This window comes from Equus przewalskii, chromosome 20 (genome assembly GCF_037783145.1).
Source record: "Equus przewalskii isolate Varuska chromosome 20, EquPr2, whole genome shotgun sequence".
In the NCBI taxonomy this organism is placed as follows: domain Eukaryota; kingdom Metazoa; phylum Chordata; class Mammalia; order Perissodactyla; family Equidae; genus Equus; species Equus przewalskii.
This window is the reverse complement of record NC_091850.1, coordinates 29428973-29452759: the sequence shown is the minus strand read 5'-3', so window position 1 is coordinate 29452759 and position 23787 is coordinate 29428973. Positions and strand designations below refer to the sequence as shown.

The following is a 23787-nucleotide window of genomic DNA, read 5'->3' as shown; positions in this document are numbered from 1 at the left end:
TCTGTCACTTTATAAACTTGAATGAATATGGTAACTGAAGATTTTCAGTGGTTTTTAGAGGTGGAAAACTGATAATGAATTTTCTTTAAAGGATGTGGCCAATGAGATTAAGAAGTTTGAAGCATTAATAAAAAAGGATCTCCAGGCCAAAGAAAGGTGGGATGTAAACTATTTTAATAATCATAAAACTTCATTCTGTTCTACCTATAAGTTTTGAATATTTACAATTAGTTTATCTGGACTAGCTCTTCCAAAGCTGGTTTCACTTGGTCGAATCTTCATTAAGACATTATATGAAGGAAGATAAACGAGCTAAGATTGAGATTACTTATTCATTAACAACTTTCGTAAAGATCAAGAGGGAAAGTGGCTACTGTGAGATGTGAAGTTTATTTTTCTATGCTCTGCTTATTCTTCTAAGTTCACACACATTTTTAAACAGTCACTAAAATTGTTTCAAGTTACCATTAGTTTAAATTTGTCACAGTGAAGTCTTGGTAGACTCTAGTTGGTTTCTGTCATGTTGCCTCCTCAGCATTTAGCACAGGGACCAGCAGTAAAGAGTTGTTGAATGAATTTATTGACCGAATGTCACTAAGACAGGCAGTTTGGTGAGTTCATTGCAAAAAGTCCCCAGTTAATGGGCTTCATTTGCTTAAAGATAAGGATTCCCTCCCTTTTTGTTTCCTACTGGGGGTCATTCACTCACAGAAAATAATCAATCAGGGAGCACATATGTAGGAGCTACTTGAGTTCTGCATTTTTAAATGGAAAATATCCAAACCCTACTCATTTATATTTTATGGAATATGAAATAAATCTGTTAAAGAAGAAAAACAGATGCAAATTAGATATTTCAGTTCCATATTAATATTTATGAGGGAAGATAATAGAGTCAAATGAGGAGGAATAAGAAAAAGCTAGAAGAAGAAATGGCAAGGAAGTCAGGTGTGGAAGGAACATGAAGCAAAATGGGGAATACATACATTACCTTTCCTTCTACCCTCTGCAGAAACTCCTGATGCCCTATTCTGACTCCCACCCCCAGTGCTGCCCCAACTCCGAAAGAAACCCCGCAATCCAAGCCTACTCTCACATGCAGCTGCCAGTTGAACCCCACCACACCCACCCTATCCTTGGTCCACGAAACCGCTGCATTTCTTCCAACTCATTCACTCAGCTCACCAGCCACATGCTCTGAGGGATAAACAGATGGTGTCCACCAGAACGACCATCTTAAAATATTAAAACACTTTGTTACTTCTTGGGGAATGGCATTCCCTGTAGCTCTATGGCTGGCCCCTTTCCTGGGACCCCTCCATATCTACATAATTTAGCAACCAGAATTAACACCAAGCACACCAGCATCTTCCAATCCCTGCACCAGCATCCATTTGATTGATTGGTGTCCTTGCCGTGTCAGTTATTAAATGTTTTAAAGATCATGCCTATACAATACAGCTGCAAACATTCCCCCTGCTCCCTATAACCTTTGCCAACCCAACCTGAACCTAGTCTCTCCATCAGTTAGCTTTAGAAACCCCAAAACAAGAGTGAGTTAAATTGGATAGAAGTTTACTTCTCTTTTGTGTAATAGAAATGAGAATGTAAGCAGCCCTGGGCTTGCATTGCAGCTCCAAGGTCATCAAGGACTGAGGCTTTCCTTTAGCTCAGCTGCCCTGTTGTGTGGTTTTTGTCCTCAAAGTCACATTCACAATACAAGCTGGCTGCTGGGGCTCATTTGGCCCATGTTTCAGATATCAGGAAGGAGGATAGACAAAAAGTGGATATCTCCAATCTGAAATAGCTCCTTTGAAGAGCCTTCACAGAAGTCCCATATAACATTTCTGCTTACATCTTATTGGCCAGAATTCAGTCACGTGGCCATACTTAACAGAATGGGAGGCTGACAAATGTAGTCTTTAGCTGGGTGCTTTGTTTTCCTGAATAAAATCGGGGCTCTGTTTTGAGGAAAAAGGGAAGGAAATAGCAGTGCCTGTCCCAGGTTCTTTCTCTGCAGAGGCCTCCCCCTGCGCTTGCCAGAGATTTCCCACTTGGGGGCCATGAGCTGTAGACATCCTCACTTCTCAGAGCAGCAGGATAGGGCCTCGGGCAGCCTGAGTCCCTGGACCAGTCACTTTTGGCTGTGAGCAGCCTCGTCTGAGACTCCAGATCCCTTACAGGGTGCTGCACAAGGAGCATTTTCTCTGATGGCCCCGAAGTAAAAGCTATCGGCAGACACTGGTCTGGAGCAAACTCTCAAAGAAAGCGAAAGCTATGGTACAATATGGCTTTCTTTAGCCTCTTTATTAGTCACTACTTTTTTAGTTCTTTCTGAATTCTTATCTTAGAATCAAGCCTGTTCCGGGTTCTTTCAGCAGTTTCACACTACTTGATGTCAGAAAGCTCTAAAATCTACTCATAGGTTGATCCTGAGGAGCAGTTTCTGCGCTGCCTCTCTCAAGGCTGCTCCTGAAACAGTTCCTCAGGACCTCACCTCAGAGTCCATCTGTTTTCTTTTATGGAAGAATGAAACGATGTCTCCAGGAGAGCAATGCACAGGCTCCCTTGGCTGCTTTTTCCTCACAGTTTTCTGTACAGTTTCTTTATTTTTTAAGACAAATGATAAATGCTGTCTGCCATTTGTTCCCTTAGCTAAGGTTGTTGGCTGCTGTCATTTGACATTTGGATTCACAGATTTACCTTAGGCTCTTCCTACCAACAGCTTTTTTTATATATACAAATTTGGCCAAGGTTCCTATTACTATTAATTCATACACATACAATTACTAATTCTATGGAGGGCTGAGAAGCAAACAGATATAAAGAAAACATAGTTATTGCCCTCAGGAAACACACACCCTAGTAAAATGAATATTTATTCAAGTAAATATCATGTCACTTTCTTCAGACCTTAATTGGAATGAGACAGCAAGTAGATGAATGGATGGATGGGCAGACTGATTGATAAATAAAGGAGAAGCAATATGTTAAGTATATTGTTGGCAGCTTAAATACAGTGTTGGGAAAGCTATTCATGCTCAATCCAACGCAAAGGCTTTTAAACAACACATTTAAGTGAAAATATAGTAAGAATTTTGATGAGTGATCTAAAAAAGTTATACCACACAATTTTTATCAATACTTAATTGTACTAAATCTTAATAAATAAATAGGGTCACACTTTGTCTTTGATCTCACTGAGGCTTTGGGAGCTACAGTTTCTGCTCAACGACTCTCACTGACAGAATACAATTGAAGATTGAACTCCTGCTCATAAAATAACTAAAATTTCAATGTGTGATTTTTAAAATTGTATTATCCTTGTACAGTGCTTCTTAGTGAGTATTTGAAACTTAGCAGACATCAGCTACATGTCAGGACTACAAGGCAAGATACAGAGAGGAGTAAAATAGGATACTTTTCTAAAGAGCTCAGAATTCAGCTGGGAGCAGCAAACCTACAAATACTGAACTATAATACAATATGATCTGTACTAAAAATATATAATTATTATTTCATTAAACATGAATTAACTATGCTTTTGCAAGAGTACTTCTGTCCATATGAGAATTGATGACCGTTTAGTCCTTATACTCCATAAGAATGTGTCCTTGTCTTTTGAATAAGATTATAAGTTATATTTCAAACCAAATATGTTAATAACTTAAAACATTAAAAAAAGATCATGTTAAAATTCATTATTTCTTAGCAAGTAACATTATGATATATCTTATACCATTGTATGATTGTATTTTGCTTGTTTTTTAAAGAGATATGCAGATGAGAACTAATTATTTGTTTCTTACACATAAAAATATATCTTTTACTTTTAAAGATAACTTTTGAATGAATGTATAAATTCTGTACTAAGCCAGCATTTCTCTCACTAAATTGAGTGTGTTTTCTTTCTGTTGGTGAGACCACCAGACTCTTCTTGATCCTTTAATTTTGGACATGAGGTAGGATAAGAACCCTGAAGTAGGTCTTCTCATTTGGGTTTCCAGGACTTGAGCAAGAGGCTAGGTCAGACCTGTGCTTGCAAGTGTGGCACCGTGAGCAAGTCAGCTTTCCACAGCAGGGCCTCCAGTAAGAGCTGGGCCCCTGCCCTGAGCAGTCAGAAAGTTAGTGGGAGTTCATAGAGCAACTTGCATTTGCATAGGGGAGAGGAGAGTTGTAGTGGATGGAACTATCCTTGGAAGTACTCTCAGTGTCCTGACGTTAGTGTACCTGGCCGACTCTTGTAGAGGTGTGCCTTCCCTGACACTTGAGTTATTGGTATTGTGTCTACTGTTGACTCACAACAGTGGAGGCAAGAGGCCTAGAGCCAGCAGGAAGAAGATGGAGAGAAATCCAGAATCTCTGGGTACAGTGAAGATCATAAGAAGTAAAAGAACAAGTAGGTGATAGACCTAGAAAGAAGACTATGCTAAGATATAGTGAGCAGAAATGGGGTGAGGCGAATGGAATCGATTGATAAGCGATGGGTGTCACACTGAAGTTCTAGTATTTGCTTTAATGCTTGTATTAGTAACAGAGAACTTAAGGGAGCCTTCTCCTCTCATCTTCCTTCATAATCACAAGTAGTGGCATGTGATTGAATTATTTTTAAAAATCTAAATAAAAACTATTGTCCTTAGTGCATCCAAGACTTCTTTAGATACAGCAGGTCAGACAACTGCTGATTTGTTAAACACTTATTCGGATGATGACTACATTAAAAAAATTCAAAAGCGCCTTGAAGAAGATGCTTTTGCACGAGAGCAAAGGGAGAAAAGACGACGGAGACTGTTAATGGATCAGTTAATAGCCCACGAAGCACAAGAGGTAATACATTTAGATGTTGGTTAAATAATAGTGCTGGAAATTGTACAAAATGTAGTCTTTTATACACACACACATATGTATATTTGTATTATCTGCCACTCTGAATCAAATATCAGTGGCACATCCTCACATCTTAGTAGCAGATAGACTCAGAAAAAAAAAACCTACATAAAACATTTACTAAAGAAGCTAAAATCTGGTGATGGTTGTAAAATATTGTGAGTGTACTTAATACCATTGAATTGTACGCTTAAAAATGGTTGAAATGGTAAACTTTATGTTATGTATATTTTACCAAAATAAAAAAAGTACTGACCAAAAAGGAATCTAAAATCTGTTGACCATATGTATCTATTGTTACTTTTGGAGGTAAAAGGGAACTTTTTTCTCCAGTTTTATTGAGGTATAATGGACAAATAAAAATTGTATATATTTAAGGTGTACAACATGATGTTTTGATGTGTGTATATGTTGTGAAATGATTACCATAATCAAACTAATTAACACATCCATCACTTCACATAGTTGCCATTTTTTTTATGTTTGGTGAGAACACTTAAAATCTACTTTTATAAGTTCAATATTTTTAGATTCCACATGTAAGTGAGATCATACAGTATTTGTCCTTCTGTATCTGGTTTATTTCACTTAGCATAATGGCCTCCAGGTTCGTCCATGTGTCACAAATGACTAGATTTCCTTCTTTTGTAAGACAGAATAATATTCCATTGTGTATATATAACACATTTTCTTTGTCCATTCATCCATTAATAGACACTGAAGTTGTGTCTGTATCTTGACTATTGTGACTAGCGCTGCAATGAACATGGGGGTGCAGATATCTCTTTGAGATACGGATTTCATTTCCTTTGTATATATAACCAGAAGTGGGATTGCTGGGTCATATGGTAGTTCTATTTTTAAGTTTTTGAGGAACCACCATTCTCTCTTCCATGTTAGCTGTACCAATCTACATTCTCACCAACAGTATATAAGGGTTCTCTTTTCTCCACATCCTTGCCAGCACATTTTCTTTTTTTTTTTTTTTTTTGATAATAGCTATTCTAATAGGTATGAGGTGATATCATATTATGGTTTTGATTTGCATTTCCCTGATGATTAGTGATGTTGAGTGCCTTTTCATATACCTGTTGGCCGTTTGTTTTTCTTCTTTTGAGAAATATCTTTTCAAGTCCTTTGCCCACTTTTTAATTGGTTTACTTGATTTTTTGCTATTGAGTTGTTTGAGTTCCTCATGTATTTTGGATATTAACTAAAATTTATGGTTTGCAAATATTTTATCCCATTCTATAGGTTATCTCTTCTTTCTGTTCATTGTCTCCTTTGCTGTGCAGATGCTCTTTAGTTAGATGCAATCCCACTTGTCTATTTTTGCTTTTGTTGTCTGTACTGTTGAGGTCATATACAAAAAAAAATCATTGCCTAGACCAATGCCAAGAAACTTTTTTCCCTATATTTTCTTCTAGTAGTTTTATAGTTTCAGGTCTTATGTGTTATTCTTTAATCCATTTTGAGTTGATTTTTGTATATGGTGTGAGATAAGGGTACATTTTCATTCTCCTGCATGTGGATATCTAGTTTTCCCTGCAACATTTGTTGAAGAGACTGTCCTTTCCTCATTGTGTAGCCATGGTACTCTTGTTGAAGATCAGTTGACTATACATGTGTGGATTTATTTCTGGGCTCTCTTTTCTGTTCCATTGGTCTATATGTCTATTCTTATGCCAGTACTATACTGTTGTGAATACTTGAGCTTTGTAATATATTTTGAAATCAGAAAGTGTGATGCCTACAGTTCTGTTCTTCTTGCTCAAGATTGCTTTCGAAGTCTTTTGTGTTTCCATATGAATTTTAGGATTGTTTTTCTATTTCTGTGAAAAATGCCATTGGAATTTTGATAGGGATTGCATTGAAAATGTAGATCAGTTTAGATATTATGGACATTTTAATTCTTCCAATCCATGAATGTGGGGTATCTTTCCTTTTATTTATGTATTCTTCAGTTCCTTTCATCAGTATTTTATAGTTTTCAGTGGACAGATCTTTTACTTCCTTGGCTGAGTTTATTCCTAAATATTTTTTTATTTTTGATGTATTATAAATGGAATTATTTTCTTAATTTTTTTTTCAGGTAGTTCATTGTTAAGTGTATAGGGACACAACTGATTTTATATGTTGATTTTGTGTCCTGCAACTTTACTGAATTTGGTTTTTAGTTCTAATAGTTTTTAGAGTTTTCTGTATATAAGATCATGTCATCTACAGAGACAATTTTACTACTTCTTTTCTGATTTGGATGCCTTTCCTTTCTTTTTCTTGCCAGTTGTTCTGGCTGAGACTTCCAGTACTGTGTTGAATAGGAGAGGTAAGAATGATCATCCTTGTCTTATTCCTGATATTAGAAGAGTGGTCAAAAGATGAAAGCTTTTAACATCATACCGTTGAGTATGATGTTAGCTGTGGGTTTGTCATATATGGCCTTTATTATGCTGAGTTGCATTCCTTCTATACCTAATTTGTTGAGAATTTTTATCATGAAAGAATACTGAATTTTTCAAATGTTTTTCCTGCATCTATTGAGATTATCAAAAAGGGACTTCTTAATGAGAATAACATGGAAAAGTTGTTAGTCCTCTCAGTTTGTTCATTAGTCTATTCCAGTGGTTCTCGAAGTGTGGTTCCTGGACCAAGAGCATCAGCATCACCTAGAAACTTTTAGGAATGTGAATAGTTGGGCCCCACTTCAGACCTGCTGAATCAGAAATTCAAATCACAGCTCTGGGCTGGGGTCCAGCCATCTATGTTAACAGGCCCTCTAAGTGTTTTGATGCAGCTATAGTTTGAGAATAACTGATGAACTCTTACATTGATCACATATTTACTGAACCTCTTCTATGCTCTGGGTACCTGTCCTAGGTCCAGGATACAGCAGTGAACAAGAATAGTGAGAAACCTGCTCTCACAGACTTACTGTTTGGAGGAAGATCTATAGAGAAGCAACTACAGTAGAGTGTGAAGGGGCAGTGAAGGTATTGGGCGGGACAGGTGACACATGGGAAGGAAGTCCAGCCCTGGCTTAGTTCAGAGAAGTTTTCTAGAGGATGATAACACAGAAGCATGAGGAGGGGTTCAGAGTTAGCTAATTGAAGGTGGAGATGATTGTGATGAGGTGGGGTTAAGGGTTAGTTTCCAACAGAGGCTGAAGTGGTAGAAGGTAAAGTGTGTTTCCATCATAGGGAAAGCCTCAGCGCTTTTCGTGGACTAATATGTCATTTAGCAGGAGTCACCAGAGGCCAAATCATAATGAGCCTTATAAGTTATAGAGGGAAATAGGAAATTTTATCTTGAGTGCAAAGGGCCACAAGAGTGACAAGGTCAGATTTGCCTTTACAAAGATCAGTCTAGCTTTAGTTTTGAGAATAGATTACATGAGGGCAAAACGAATTATAGCTGTTGCTGTAATTTAGGTAAGAAATTATCCTGGTTTAAGGGTAGTGGCAATGGGGATGGAGAGAAGTGGCTTCAAGAGCTATTTTAGAGGTAAAATCAATAAGACTCAATGATTCATCAGACACAGGGGAGTGAAAAAGTGGGCTGAGAGGCCAGATGTCTAGCTTCACCAGCTGGGTGGATGGACATATCATTGGCTGTGATATGGCAGATGATAAGAGGAGCAGCCTTGGGGAGGAAGGTGATTCGTCGAGTTGTGAATGTAAATAGGACAGATCTACATGTCTAAATTATGAAAGACCATTTGAAGATACTTCCTTTATTCATCTATCTACATCTGGTCTGCTCAATGTATCTGTTAAATGAAGGGAAAGACAGGATTTGTATAAGAACAAAGAAGTGAAACTGTCCGTGGATTCACTCCTTCTTTAGTGAAAAATTGAAAGAATAGCTCTTCCATCTCTCTGTGCTAAAAGGTTATTTCTTCAGATTCACATTTCTTTACTCATTTAGTGTGGTAGTCTCTCTTTTAATTAGAAGAATTAGAAATTATGAAAATTAGATGATTAAAAAGTAGATTTTAAAATAACTATCTATTTCAAGTTTCATTAACTAGACATCTGTAGGCTACTGTAAGCACCTAACCACAACTTGTATCATTCTTCCTATGAGAAAATATATCCAACGTTCCAGGGGAATTTTGGGAAAAAGTCTATTTCTAAAACATGAACTACTTGTACAGTGGAACAAAAAAATAAATCATCTTTCCACTCAACTTTTGGGTGCAGGTCTTAATGCACTTGATGGCTCTTCATACTGAAGCTTCATTTACATAGCATGGACTCAGCCATTCAACAGTAATTTCCTTTTCCTTTTCCCTTTTTGATCATAATGTGTTGTCATCCAAACACTAATCAAAACACATCTGGACCAGTCCAGTTTGTTCTTCATGAGAGTCAGAATGACCACATCTCATCTCGACAACTAAATTGCCTTCCCCTGTAAACACAGCCAAATATAGAATTCATTTGGAATAATAAATCAAGGTTATATTTTTTAAAAATACGGTTGTGATTGGGCCTTATGTATCCCAAACCATCCCAGAATGTGGTAGGAAGTTTGGGCTGGGCTCAGCTGGCCTCACTCAGACGTCTTTGGTCAGCTGGCAGGTTGGCTGGGGCTGGCTGACCCATGAGAGCATCATCAGGTCCAGCTGGGAAGATTGGTGCCTCTCTCTGTATGGTCTCTTATTTTCTAGCAGACCAGAAAATGTGGTGGCAGTGGCAGGGCTTGCAAGAGAATTAAGAAAGTCATATCCCAAGTGTTTTTGTTTTATGGGTTTTTTTTTTTTTGCTCATGTCGCATTAGTCAATTCAAGTCAATGGTCACCCTCATACCCCGTATTTAAGGAGTGGAGAAATAGAGTCTACTTTTTGATGTGAATATCTGCAGGATAACATTGAAAGACTGTGGATGAAGAAAACTGGAGAACTTGTGGCCATTTTTACATTCTGCCTCACCTCTATTATTGGATCTCAAAAGGAAACAAATGATTAACATTAAAGCTTCTAGGATTTTATAACTAGATGAGACATGAAGTTTCAAAGTTGTTGATGATTTTATTTTTTATCTATGTTACAAACAGAAAAAAATTCTTATTTATTTTCAGTTGAACTTTGATTTAATCTACATTTTAATGTAATTTCCAGGTTCAGGTTTTGGCAGTTACCATAGAGTGTTATTGTTATTTATATCTTGATTGCGGAAAAAATAGATAGTATTTCTCCCGTAATCTCATAGTGGGAGAGATGATTTGAAACAGTGTCATTGATGATGCTAGATTTTCTTGCTAAGTAATTGATTGTTGAGTGTTAAATAGACAACTCCAGTGTTTCAGTCTTCTTCTGTCTTTCCTCTTGAGAACTGTAATTACCATCACCTTCCACAGGATGTCTCTGTTTAGACAGGGGGAGAGAGCTTGAAGGGGCTCTGGTGATCATCTTCCACCTAAACCCCTCATTTTATCTGTCAAGAAATAGGTCCTGAAATTGTGAGTTACTTGCCCATGGCCACACACCAATAAATGGTACCACTGAGGCTGCAGGGGTCAAGGCCTCTGATTCCCAGTTTAATACTTTCTACTGCTCACCTACTGTCTCCTCTTCGATTGTCTTAAAATAGCCAAGAAAGCCAAGAGACTGCATTTAGTTTCTCTTTTGGATTATAACCACTCAGATTTTCTAAGATAAGCAATAGGTCATTTCTCCTTAGCCTCTTCTCCAGTCCTCCCGTTCTGTCAGCTTTTCCTCACCCAGGTATTGAGATGTCCCTGCTGGAAACCAATCAGATCTGCCATCTTCAGTCAGACAACATCTCCATTCATTTTTAAAATTTTTATTCTTATTTTTATTGTTGTGAGGAAGATTGTTCCTGAACTAACATCTGTGCCAGTCTTCCTCTATTTTATGTGGGATGCCACCACAGCATGGCCTGATGAGTGGCATATAGATCCATGACCGGGATCCAAACACGTGAACTCTAGGCTGCCAAAGCAGAGCACAGAAACCCAACCACTATGCCGCTGGGCCAGCCCCCTCTCCATTTGTTTTTACAGCTAGTATTTATGTTAAGAGTATGTATAGCACAATTCCAAATTTATAAAAACATCCTTATAAGTGTAGAATTATATCCCTTGTTTATAAAACCTTGAAAACAATCACCTGATTTATTTGTGATCGGATTTCAAAAGAAGTAATAATTCATTTAAAATAAATGTGAGTTGCAAGACCATAATGCTTCTAGATACCAAAATTATACAACCTTGGTTGGAAATTTTCATTTTTATAACCCGATTCTTGACATGTTCAAATTTAAATCAAATGGCAGAAATTGATGTAGATAAATACTATGCCTTTTACACGTTATTTATGTATAGGCTTCTTAGCCCAATGGGAAATTTGGACATCACCTTGGCAAATAATTGGCTCTTCCAATGGTGTTCTCAGGAGGCTTATCGGGAGGAGCAGCTCATTAACCGGCTGATGCGGCAGTCCCAGCAGGAGCGCAGGATCGCCGTGCAGCTCATGCACGTTCGGCATGAAAAGGAAGTTTTGTGGCAAAACAGAATTTTCAGAGAAAAACAATATGAGGAAAGACGACTTAAAGATTTCCAGGATGCTCTTGATCGAGAAGCGGTAAACAATATCTCCCTTAAAAATCTTTCTAAGGTTACTTTTGATCCTTTCTACCAAGTCAAGGTAAATGAAGGTATATTTAGTTGTTGATCACTTGATAAGCTACATTTTTGTTTTTTGTGAGGAAGATTAGCCCTGAGCTAACATCTGTGCCAGTCTGCCTCTGTTTTATTTGTGGATTGCCGCCACAGCATGACTTGATAAGTGGTGTGTAGGTCTGTGCCCAGGATCCGAACCTGCGAACCCCGGGCCACTGAAGCAGAGCACACGAACTTAACCACTAAGCTACCAGGCCGGCCCCAGTAAGAGTTAATTTTTAATAGGACCTCTCTGCTATCTCCCGTTTTTATTTTTGTATACTACGTTGACAGCACATTAGCATCTACATACCATACTCTCTCCCTTTAGTGTTGATTCTACAAATACTTAATGCTCACCTCTAGTCCTTATGTCCACGTCTCTCTGGTCATTTTGGTTGTCTGGAACTCATTCTCCAGTAGATTCCTCAAGAAGGGCTCATGGGAGCAATATTCCTTGAGTTCCTGTAAATTGGTAACAGTATGTGCCTGTTATACTTGATGATCAGTTTTGCTGTATATAAAATCCTTACTTCACATTTTCTTTCCTTGAATATCTTAAATACATTCTTCCATTTTCTTCAGGTATAAAGTACTGCTATCAAAAAGATTAATATGATAAACTAATTTTTATTTCCTTGAGTCGTTACTCTTTTTTTCTAGATGGATGAAGGACTTTCTTTTTTTTAAAGTCCACCAAGTTTACTAGAATGATATTGGTATTGTTTATTCCAGGTGAATATCCTCAGGCAGTGAGAGCACTTTTAAGCTGCCTTTTTTTAACAAGATACCATTAGTCTTTAATAAATAATTCCTTTCTTGCTGATAAAACAAGATTTCCCAGGCCCATGTTGTACTATTCCTTTTCAGAGCTACAATAAACCATTTATCTAGGGTACTCTGGTTCACTGTGTTTGAGAATGGTATACAGAAACCAAGATCTGGGTGCTAGGTATGCTCTTAGCTACTATGATGTCATTGTGTCTAGGGCCTTTTATAGCTCTGAAAATCAAAATATCCTATCTTTTAATTATTTAATAAATTAATATTTTCATTGTCTTTATGGGATCTAATAACCAAAATAGATTTATTTTATCAATAGGTTATATGGATTACTTTTTGTCTCTTTCCTTTGGGGGATATTTCAAATTTATTCAATCCATTAGTCCAGATTTGGTTGAAGAAATACAAAGCTCATGTGAATGGCATTTTATATAGCCTGTCTTTGCTGTGATAAATATTCATAAAACCAGGCTAAGCAGAAGAGAAAACCTTTCAGAAAATAGGAAGGCAATGCTCTATTTATCAGCTTCATGGTTTTCATTGTGATGTTCCATGAAAATGAAATTCAGCTTTTGTAAAAATTATGCAAATATTTAGAAATATCATTTGGAAGGTACTGTATTCTCCAGAGTCAGGAAAATGGTGCTTTTGCCTTTGTAGAACAGCCGTAGCTGAAATGTTAGGCGTAGGGGCGAGGAGCCGTACCCCCATGAATCTGAGCTGCACGCACGCTGATTTCAAGTGTCTTCTTCAAGAGCTAAACTATCTAGATAATTGTTTCATCCCTCTTTGTTGACAAGAGTAAATGTGAATGGATTGAGTGGCGTTTGATTACATTAGAAATGATGTGTTTAGCTAACTTTTCTGAGTGCCTATTTGAAAAATATGTGTACAAGCCCAATTAAAGTGCAGAATAGTAAAGTGTTTATAGCAGGACTGGTCCCACTGTGCTGTGCATTACCTGTTCTTTCTTTAACTGAGCTTCAGCTGACTTCAGAGGATTGGGACACGCAGGCCAGCCTCAGAGACCAGAACTGTGAGGTTCTGAAGCACCTGGAAGAAATTCCATCCCTTCCTCTCATGTGATTACCTTTTCCTAAAGCTGAGGTATCTGCTTCCCTGGCACCGTCCCTTAGAGATGACTTGATTTCACAGTTTGCCTCCACAAACCTTGGCTTTATCACCTCCTGCATCAACAGTGCAGCTGCATAAGTACGAGCCAAATAAATCTGTCAAATGAACACTGTCACCTACTTTTTAAGTGTCATTCACTAAACAAACAAAATACCTTTGATTCCGCACAGCATTATCATTCTACTGCTTCATTTTTGTGAAAAAGGAGGTTTTTAAATTGTTGCTTTTCTTTAATTGTTACCGTGCTGGTATTTTTCTTATTGTTTGTGGTGGGAGAATTCTGGAAGTACTCTTAAATTTATTAATATTTTTGAAGTTTGTTACTGGTCCTCACAGTTTATTAATAATACTTCATGTTATTAATATTAATTATTAATTTGCCAGTATGTGGTCACTTTCTATTGAGTGCTGCTGTGGAAAACGCTCTCCCGGTTCTCCTCCTGCTTTCTTGCTCCTTCTCAGCCTTCTTTGTAAGCTCATTCTCCTCTGATGCTGAAGCATTTAATGTCAGCATTCCTTAAAGCTTAGTCCTATGCCTCTGTCTTTTCTCTTCTGTGTTATTTCCTCAGATAGTCTCTTCCACAACCATGGCGGTGGAAAACTGCGATAGGCAGAGGACTCATGAATTGATGCCTCTGCCCTCTGAGGTGTAGATACTGTGCTCAACTGCCTTCTTGACATCTTTACTCATATATCTCAGAGACACCTCAAATTCAACTAAAGCTGAACTTACGACCTTTACCACTAAACTGGTCTTTTTCAAGGTTCCATTTTTCAACAAATGACATTACCATTTATTCAGTTGTACATGTTCAACACCGCAGGGCCCACTTGGAGCCTGCTTCACCTTCACTCCCCCATATCACTTATATGATATGTGATATGAGTGATACGTGATATATGATATGCTACTGACTTCATGTACTAAATATCTCTGCAATTTGTCCATTTTTCTCCATGTCAACATCACCACCCCAGTCTCTATGATTACTACTGCAATGATCTCTTTCATCTATTTTTAGTGGCTATGAATTGGCAACCACAATTGGAATGTACAAGAGCATACCATTCTTTATGTTCTTTGAAACAACCTAGGCTGAACTCCAACAGACCATCTTTGCCTACAGAGATGCACAGTGCCCCAGGTCACAGGGCCAAGTCATCAAGGAAACACTGTAGTCATCAGACGAAAGCTCCATCTGTTTTCAAAGACCTCAGCTATCCCAGCTCACGTGTAGCTGTCAACATAAGATTTTTTTTTTTTTGAGGAAGATTAGCCCTGAGCTCACATCTGCTGCCAATCCTCCTCTTTTTGTTGAGGAAGACTGGCCCTGAGCTAACATCCATGCCCATCTTCCTCCACTTTGTATGTGGGACGCCTACCACAGCATGGCTTGCCAAGCAGTGCCATGTCCACACCTGGGATCCCCAAACCCCGGGCTGCTGAAGTGGAATGTACAAACTTAACCATTGAGCAACCGGGCCAGCCCTAACGTCACATATTTGTCACTTGTCAAACCACTCTCTACAGCCAGAGGAATCTTCTTGACGCTCGGATTTGAACACTGCCCTCATACTCAAAAGCTCATCCATGGCTTTCCACTGACCAGACCTCTGCTCACGTCTTGTTCCCCTCTATCCGCTGGACTTTGGCCACACGGGCCTGCTCTCAGATCCTGGAACAAGTCATTTCTTCTACCTTTCCCTCTCTTCCCAAGCACCTTTCCCCGGTTAATACTCATCTTTCAGAGCTTCATGAACATGCCACCTCTTGCCTAGGTCAGACCACCTGTTGGGTACCCCACACCACAGTCTTTCCCTAGTGACACTTATCAGAGTGTGTAATTATACATTTATTTATATGGCTTTTTGACTGCCTCTCCAACTGGATATAAGCTGTATGAGGACAGGAACCATGTTTGCTTCTGCTCACTACTCTATCCCCAGGGCTTAACCAATGTCTGGCACATTTAAAAAAGGAAAGAAAGAGAGAGAGAGAGAGAAGGAGAAGGGACAGAGAGAAAGAACTTTGTGTTTTTCACCATAAGGAGTTTTTGTTTGCCCTCAGATTAAATCTGCTAATCTTTTCCTTTAAGGAAATTGGGTATCTATTCTATACCAAGACCATTCCTGATTTCAAATTTCTGTGCCAACTGCTGTTATTAATAATAATAATTAATTACAATAATATTTAACATTTTCTGAGCAGCTACTTTGAGTCAAGCATTGACCTATGTTCATTGCATGCATATATAATTCTCACAATGGGCATTTAAAGTGGACACTATCCTTATCTACATGGTGCACATAAGGAAGACGAAGCTTAGAAGCTCAGAGTCCTGCAGCTTGTCAGTAGTGTAGCAGGGCCACAGCCAGCTCTAACAGACTCCAGAGCCCAGGCTCGTAAACCCTGAGATGTACTATCTCCCACAGACTTCCTTTTTCCTTTTCCTACTTTCTTTTTTTAGGGCTACAACTCACTCTGCTGTAATGGGACAGGAAGTTGTGGTGGGTTTAGCACAGGGTTGGGGGGTAGAGGTAGATGACTAGAGAGCTAGAAAGAAGGAAGAAAGGCATGGAAGGAGGAAGGGAGGGAGGGAGGCAGACGCGACAGTAGCACTGAGGGGGAAAGCTCTGTTCCTGCTAGGGACATTCCATTGTTCCCTTTGAGGTTTTGGTCCCATCATATGCTCAATGTTTCCACATGCTTTACAGGCACTCTGTGGTAAACCTACCTCACCATCCATTTTAGTGTCACTCTCTCCATAAATTCTCATCTAACTCCTCCGATTCTCTCAGATTCTTCTTTCCACTGAACTCTGCCCACTTCATGAAGCAGGCCATAAAACTTTGGACTTAATTTGTATGCTTTCTCCCTGAAAACAGAGCCTACAAGGCAGTATAACAATGACAAATTCTGGTGTAATTTCCAAACTTGCCAAGTGTACAGAATTGACTTTAGAGGTCACACAGCCCAACCCTTTCCCAATAAAAATAAACAAACACAATAAAACAGCAATAGAACAAACAAACCAACCTGCCATTTGGTTCAGTAGATGAGTGGTCCGTTGTCGTGCACTTAATCATTCATGAATAGTATCACGGTAAGAAATATTTGCTCTGACAACATGGTCGGTTAATTTTCCTGTGAATGTCATGCCTTGTTAATATCCCGGCTTCATGTTGAGGAACTGGAGGTGGGGGGAGGCTCGGACTCGCCCGAAGTCTCACAGCTAGTACTAGACTTCTGTATACAGGCAGGGGCTGGAATTCGACCGCAACTCCTCCAAGACCCAAGTTTACCTCCCTTTTACACTCGCTGGGTTCCGATACAGGAGACAAGTCTTGTTTCTGGAGCAGGTTAGCACATTGTAGAATTTCTTGAGGAGCTGGTAGAGCTATTTGAAAAACAGCATTTGATCGTTGGAATCTCACTAGTTGAGAATTGTTTTACTCTCAGCTTGACTGGGCTGGGTATGATCTTTGCATTTTGTGGGGAGAAAAGATTTCCCTAAACAAAAAAATAGCGCAAACCAAGCCGAGAGTGAGGACACGCTAAGTATTCCATTACTTTCTGCAGAAATAGATGTTTCTGTGAATGAATTTTGTCAATTTATTAAGGCTGTAAGAGCAAATGGTTTTGGTGTTATCTAAACACATTTAACATTTGTAGGCAATTATGTGATATTCTCAAGCCAGTATAATCAGGGAATTTCCAAAATATTTTCTAAATATGAATCCCTGTGCTAGAACTCTCCCAGGAAGAGACAAAGGGCATTGGCCGGAGCAGCTGTGTCACGTTACAGCTCCTGAGATGGGTACGAAGGGGCCAGCCTTGCTTGGGGTCTGACACAGACTTGCCTGTTCCTCTGTGATCTTCGACTGATTATTTGCAACCTGTGAAATCAGGACTTCTTTTTAAACACTTAAGATCCAATTTATTATTAATCTACATTGGTTCCCTGGTTAGGCCACTTTTGTCTGTACTATGTTTCACTGATAAGCTAAGGGTGGAATATTTCCAATATTGTCTTGGCCTTCATTCTCAGTACTTAATGTATTAAGGAGAAAGTGTTCTTTCATGATTAATTTTTTCCTGGTGTAAAAAGAGGTTTCATTATATTTAGAGATTTTTTTGGCTATTGAAATAGCATTATTTTCATTTGAATCTACCAATGATGGTAACTTACGATATGTCTTTGCCTTCTTAGGCTTTGGCAAAACTAGCCAAGATTGATTTTGAAGAACAAGCCCTCAGAGAGAAGGAAGTTCATGAACAGATTGCTGTGGAAAGAGCTCAAGCTCGTTACCAAAAGCATTATTCAATGTGTGCCGAAATTTTGGATCAAATACTTGATTTGTCCACTAAAGTGGCAGACTATCGAATGTTGACAAATAAGTAAGTATTGTCTTTTATAATTGATAGACTAGAGACACCTCAGAGAATAAGAAAGAATAAAATTGTGAAGTGTCTACAATTTATTGATAAGTAAAGAGAGAAAAAATGCTTCATGAAAAGAAGTGGGGGCCAGGATACTTTGATTCCTGACTTAATTCACCCACTGACCAGCCTTACTTAAGAGGAATTTGTATGTATTTTAACGTTTAAACTTTGTGTCTAAATTCTCTATAATTTACAAAGGCAGCTATGACAATTTATTTGAAATACTTGGAACTTCCTAAAATTCTTTAAAGATTATTTTACTAATCATCAAATCTATTTATTTTCATTGTACCTTGTTTCTAAAAGGAATCATCATATTTGTAAGGAAATATTCAATAATACAAAAATATGAAGAATATGCCAAAATAAGAACAAAGGAAAATCCAAATTACAGTCGAAAGTTAAGAACAAGGGATGATTTGAAGCACAGTTATACAGGCAGAAGTAGATTTGCTAGTTACTGCAACTGAGCTGCAGGTTTTATCTGAGCTACCTGGTGGCCAAAACAAAAAGGGAAACACAATATGTCACATGATTTCCATTTTTCATTCTAGTTCTTTACAAAATACAAATGTTTTCTTGGTACTCAGTTTAGAATAATAGTTTTCTCATGTGGCCTCACCTAACGTACACTGATAGGTGTAGTGGATCTAGTGGAGAATATCCTCAGCAACATCTTTTAAGCAAATGGAGCATCTGGCTTCATAGACCTGTTTTTCATTATGTCCTTTGCTAAAAGCTGAAGGGGAATGACACAATAATAGATCTGAGTGATGGTAATTCCACAAGGACAAGGATAAAGCAATCCAGTTAAATCTGTATACTTTTCAAGTTACCCAGACCGAGATCTTCTTGAGAACCAACAGTGAAAAGATGACCTGCAGGGTCAGACAGAAGAGGCGGAGAGCATCCCGTCACCTTAGACACGATAAGGGCCATAGTCATGTTTCTGACCCACTGCCGTATAAAAACTGCTAAATGAAATAACATAATGGTGAGGACATTTTGAAGATAAAACTAATAAGCTACAAGATTGAGAAAAAGAAAATAACACTGAAAATTGAAAGAAATTAAGGAGTAAATATTTAAAAATACTTTCAGATTAATATAAATTCAAAAGTTCAGAAATTATAAGAAAAAAATTATGAGGAAGTTAAACTATAAAAAGGTTAAAAAGGAAAAATACTACAAAGCATTATAATGGTAAAAATAGATTTAAATTACAAAAGGGTACAAGTAGGAGATTTAAATATAAAACACATAAACTACGATAATTCAAAGGGGAAAAAAGTATAGTATAAAGCAGGTTGATTTCTTTAAACACAGAAAAGCCCACAATTTAAAATTAAGACATAACGACAAACCTCATTCTGCTCTGGGAAAACAGGGTAGATGCCCTCTTCCCTATTCCCATTAAGTACAGCTAAAAGCCCTGGACGTTATGTGTGAAACTAACAGAGACTGAAAGGCGGAGAGAAGTGAGCCTGGCGAGTGACCTCAGGACCTGAGGAACGACACAGTGGTAAGCTTCCTGGGTTTTCTTTTGGCCTCATATATCCCAGATTGGAGCTGAATATTCTGGCAACATAGAAATGCCAACGGTGCAGAAAAACAATAATAACCCCAACAGAAGCCTGCCCTGTCTAGCCAAAGGAGCAGCCTAGCACAATGGAACACTTTCTGACAATAACCACTCTACTCCATGGAAACACCACAGAAAGCAATGTGGTCCCGCTCCCACCTGTGCCGTCAAAAACCAAGTAGGGAGCCTTGTGTCCTACCCTCATGAGGCTGTAACAAGGGACCCCAGCACACCCACCAGGGTGGTGTCTGAGAAGATCAAATAGGAAGCATGGACTGCCACCCCGCCTGGCAGTGATGGGCACTCCTCCCCTCCCCGCTGGAGCAGTGTCAGAGGAGGCCCACCGAAGGGTTAGGACTTGCACCATAGCCGAGAAGTCACAAGGCCACACTCACAGCAGTGCAGACATGAGGGAAGCCCAAATTGCCACCTCCTCCCAGCAGTAACAAGGATCCTCTCTCCTTGGGTGGCAAGGAAGGCCAAGTGGAGACTTCTATCCATAACTGTCAGTAACACAATGGCACCTTCTCTTGCCCTTGCCAGAGCAATGTCAGAAAAACCAGCCAGAACAGAAGGTTTACTTAAGATTTAGAGTCTTGCAACATAATATGAAAATGGGTAGATTTCAATAAAAGAATCACTCTTCATACCAAGAGCCAGGAAAAGCTGAAAGTAAATGTAAAAACTAAATGTAAAAAGGCCATATGTAGATGCTTATATCTGAGTTGAACTGTGTCCAAAAAAGGCATGTTAAAGTCCTAACCCTGACTGCCTCAGAATGTACCCTTATTCGGAAACAGTCATCGCAGACGTGATTAGTTAGATGAGGTCATGCTGGGGTGGGCTGGGACCTTAATTTAAATATGACTCATATCCTCATAAGAAATGGAGGAGAGACACACAGGGAGACCACCACTTGACAATAAAGGCAGAGTTAGGCGGCTGCAAGTCAAGGACCACCAAAGATCCCGTGACACCAGCCTGGAAGAGCCTGGAAGGAAGAGTGTGGGAAACGCATTGCTTACATCCCAGTTCTGTGGATGCTCTCATTGGGAGAAACTGTGGAGACAGCCTCAGTAGCACTGGCTGGAGCCAGCATGAAAGCAACCAGGTGGTGACCACTGTCCTAGAGGCAGATTAGAGCCTTCTTTTCAGCCCGTATAAGTATTGCTTCTATGTCAAATAGGCGACTTAAAAATCAATTTACAGAGCACTACTTATTAGTGAGTGGAGGATTTCCTATATGTATTTAGTTTGATTGTAATATTTCTCAGAGGCATAGACTAGTCTGCCTTTTATTACTCTATAAATCCTGCTTCATCAAAATTAATATAGAGAATATGACTATACTAAACCATTTTTATTCTAATGAAAAAAATACATAAAATTTTAAAGTTCCAGAGGTATTGATATAGAACTTTTAAGGTGCTTTTGCTTTAAAATTTTAAGTGTCTTTTAGTTGCAACTGGATACAATAATTACGTATGTATGTTGATTTTATTAATTTTTACTATCAGTCAAAATAACTCATGTTAATCTCTCTATGTACTTCACTAAACAAGATATTATCAGTATATTTTTTTCTAAAGCACAGGGATATTTTTGGTATCAGTCTACTTACATGCACTGACTTTTTTTAACATTGCATCTTAACAAAATTCTTAATATTCAGATAATAGAATATTAATCCAGTAACTGCAACAGTAAGTTTTGGACAATAAATAAGTTGTTAATCATTTACTTCACCATAGAAGCCAATGCCATTTCAATAATTCTGATCTTAAAATATTTCTATGCCTGAGCTTATTGATGTCTAAACTTCCATATCTGTATAAAGTAACCTTTAGCGGTATAAATACTTTATTAATGGAAAGTATAATATGATTATATTTGAAGCTGTGTATTTAATTGAAATACTACTTTTTTATTGTGGCAAAACATGCATAACATAAAATTTACCATTGTAACACTTTTAAATGTACAGTTCAGTGGCACTCAGTCCATTTACATTGTTGCGCAGCCACACCATCATCCATCTCCAGAACTTCCTCATCATCCCAAACTGAAATGCAGTACCCATTGAATAATAACTCTCCATTCCCCTTCCTCCCAGCCCCTGGTGACCTCTGTTCTGCTTTCTGCCTCTATGAATTTGTCTGTTATAGGTACCTCATATCAGTGGATTCACGCAATATTTGTCCTTTTGTGTCTGGCTTACTTCATTTAGTAAAATGTCTTCAAGGTTCATCCATGTTGTAGCATATATCAGAATGAAATATGTGAAATACTCCTTTTTTGTAAATTGAATTTCAAGCTCTAGGCCAACTATTTTTAGAGAAGTGCATCTGAATTATGTCAGGCTCTTTCCTTCCTTTGCACATTTTTTTCCTCTTGGAGCTGTTTTCCCATTACCCTGTCCTGGATTACCGCCTAGTCATTCATCAGACTTAAGTAGAAAAAATACTGAAAAATAATTTTAAAGATTACCAAATGGGTAATGACAATAAGAGCACCATATGTTGGATTTTTCTGTTACAAATTATTTGCAAATACTTAAATCAAATGTCATCTTACATGGGCCTTGGAAGGTATTCAGTCTGTTTATTTTGCATAGGAGGACACTGATATTAGAGGATTTAAATGATTTCCTGAGATTGTTTGGCCATTTAATATCGCAGCTGGAAATCAAAGAACCTAAGTTTTATGATGGTGCTCATTATTTTTAGATATATTGTTCTTTTGGTGCACAGTCAGTAAGAAAGTTTGAAGAACCAGTAGGTTTAAGTAACATTCATTCATTCAAACCTACTAAGTTCCAGACATTTTCCTAGCCACCAGGAATACTTGAATAGCAAGTGGAATCCCTGGCCTCAAACTGCAGACCCTGAGGACTGAGTAAGATAATAGAAAGACTAAGGTTTAAGATACATGTTTGACTAACCATTGATTCATCTCTACCTTTTGTTTTTCTTTTTTGCTGTAGTCTGATTCCACATAAGTTGATGCGTGATTGGAAGGAACTGTTTTTTAATGGAAAGCCCATATATGACCAAGCCTCTATTAAGCATCTATCAGCTAAGCCCTCTGTGGAACAACTTATAGAACTGGAGAAAAGAGACTTCCTAGACAGCAATGATTATGATGACTATAAGGTATATACTCATACAGAATAATTAGAGAGAATGCAGCATAATAAATGGTGATCTTTAACATTAATTTTGTGATATTATTTCACTCCATCCCTATTAATGAAAATGAGCATTTTATGTTTGTGTTTCCCCCTTGGTTTAATTTGCATTTATAGTACTAACTTTTAAATACTAATCTATTCATAATCTATTATCTGTTACTCTCAGTAATGTTAGAAGAGTGGTCTGAAAAAAATCAAGCATAGTACATTAGGCAGATAGATTTCAGAATTTTAAAATTATTTAAATTTATTCATTAGCAATTTTCTTTGTATGAGCTGTCTTCCTTTGCTTCAAAAACTCTTGTATTTCTCTAGTAATTTATCTAAAGAGCATATTATTTTTGGAGACAAATGGAAGAGGAGGAGGCCTGAGTTTTACGACTAGCATAGATTCAAAGAAAATTGTATTCAAAGATTAAAAAAAAGTATTGGATGCCAGCTATGCTTCTTCGAAGAGCTACTGAAAAGCCCTTGGAGTAAACAGAGCGAGGTCCCATTATTGGCACTGCCACCTTCCAGCTCTGAGACCTTAGGCACCCAGTTCCTCAAGTGCTAAAGGACTCGGTTTCCCAATCTATGAATTGGGGATAATAATCTACCTACTTATTTTGTTGTGAAATTTATTAAGATAATATGTATTAAACGCTTAGCCAAGTGCACTGCGTGTTGGATGCAAATAATGCATACTAATTTCTTCCCTTGCCACACTGCTCTCCCTACCCCACTTCATCTCACCTTTAAGAGGAAAGATGTGAAATTAATAGGTATTAGACAGAAGTTCTGGGTAGACAACAACAATGGAGTGAAGAATGAGGCTTTTTTATTATTAGAAATATTATTGAATGAGTTCCAGAAAGGTAGGAAGTACAACATGAAAAAAAGAGGAGGAAAGATGATTGGACCCAATCACTTGCTGTTATTTAGCAAATACTCAATAAATGTTGAAAGGATGCATGAACAAAATGAATGAATGACAATGAACAGGGCACAGTGTAAAATAGTACTAATATGTAAACAGTGAAAGACGATAAGCTTATGATAAAAAGATAAGGAAAGAAAATGCGATTATGAGAAACTAAATGTGT

At 38.1% G+C, this 23787-nt stretch overlaps 1 protein-coding gene across 20 annotated transcripts in view; it reads left to right on the top strand.

The window, feature by feature from the left end:
- SPEF2 (sperm flagellar 2) overlaps positions 1–23787 on the top strand; it is a 176301-nt gene that overhangs the window by 32641 nt on the left and 119873 nt on the right. For 17 of the 20 annotated variants that reach the window (XR_011530408.1, XR_011530407.1, XM_070587010.1 and 14 more), the window contains 5 exons: positions 92–156; positions 4641–4827; positions 11304–11492; positions 17698–17885; positions 22496–22664. Coding sequence is in view for 18 of the 20 variants with exons in the window: in XM_070587010.1 (XP_070443111.1) it covers positions 92–156; positions 4641–4827; positions 11304–11492; positions 17698–17885; positions 22496–22664 (798 nt within the window). In the remaining 2 variants the exon portion in view is untranslated. The remainder of the gene's footprint in view (positions 1–91; positions 157–4640; positions 4828–11303; positions 11493–17697; positions 17886–22495; positions 22665–23787) is intronic. The other 3 variants (XM_070587009.1, XM_070587013.1, XM_070587018.1) reach the window with 2 other exon arrangements.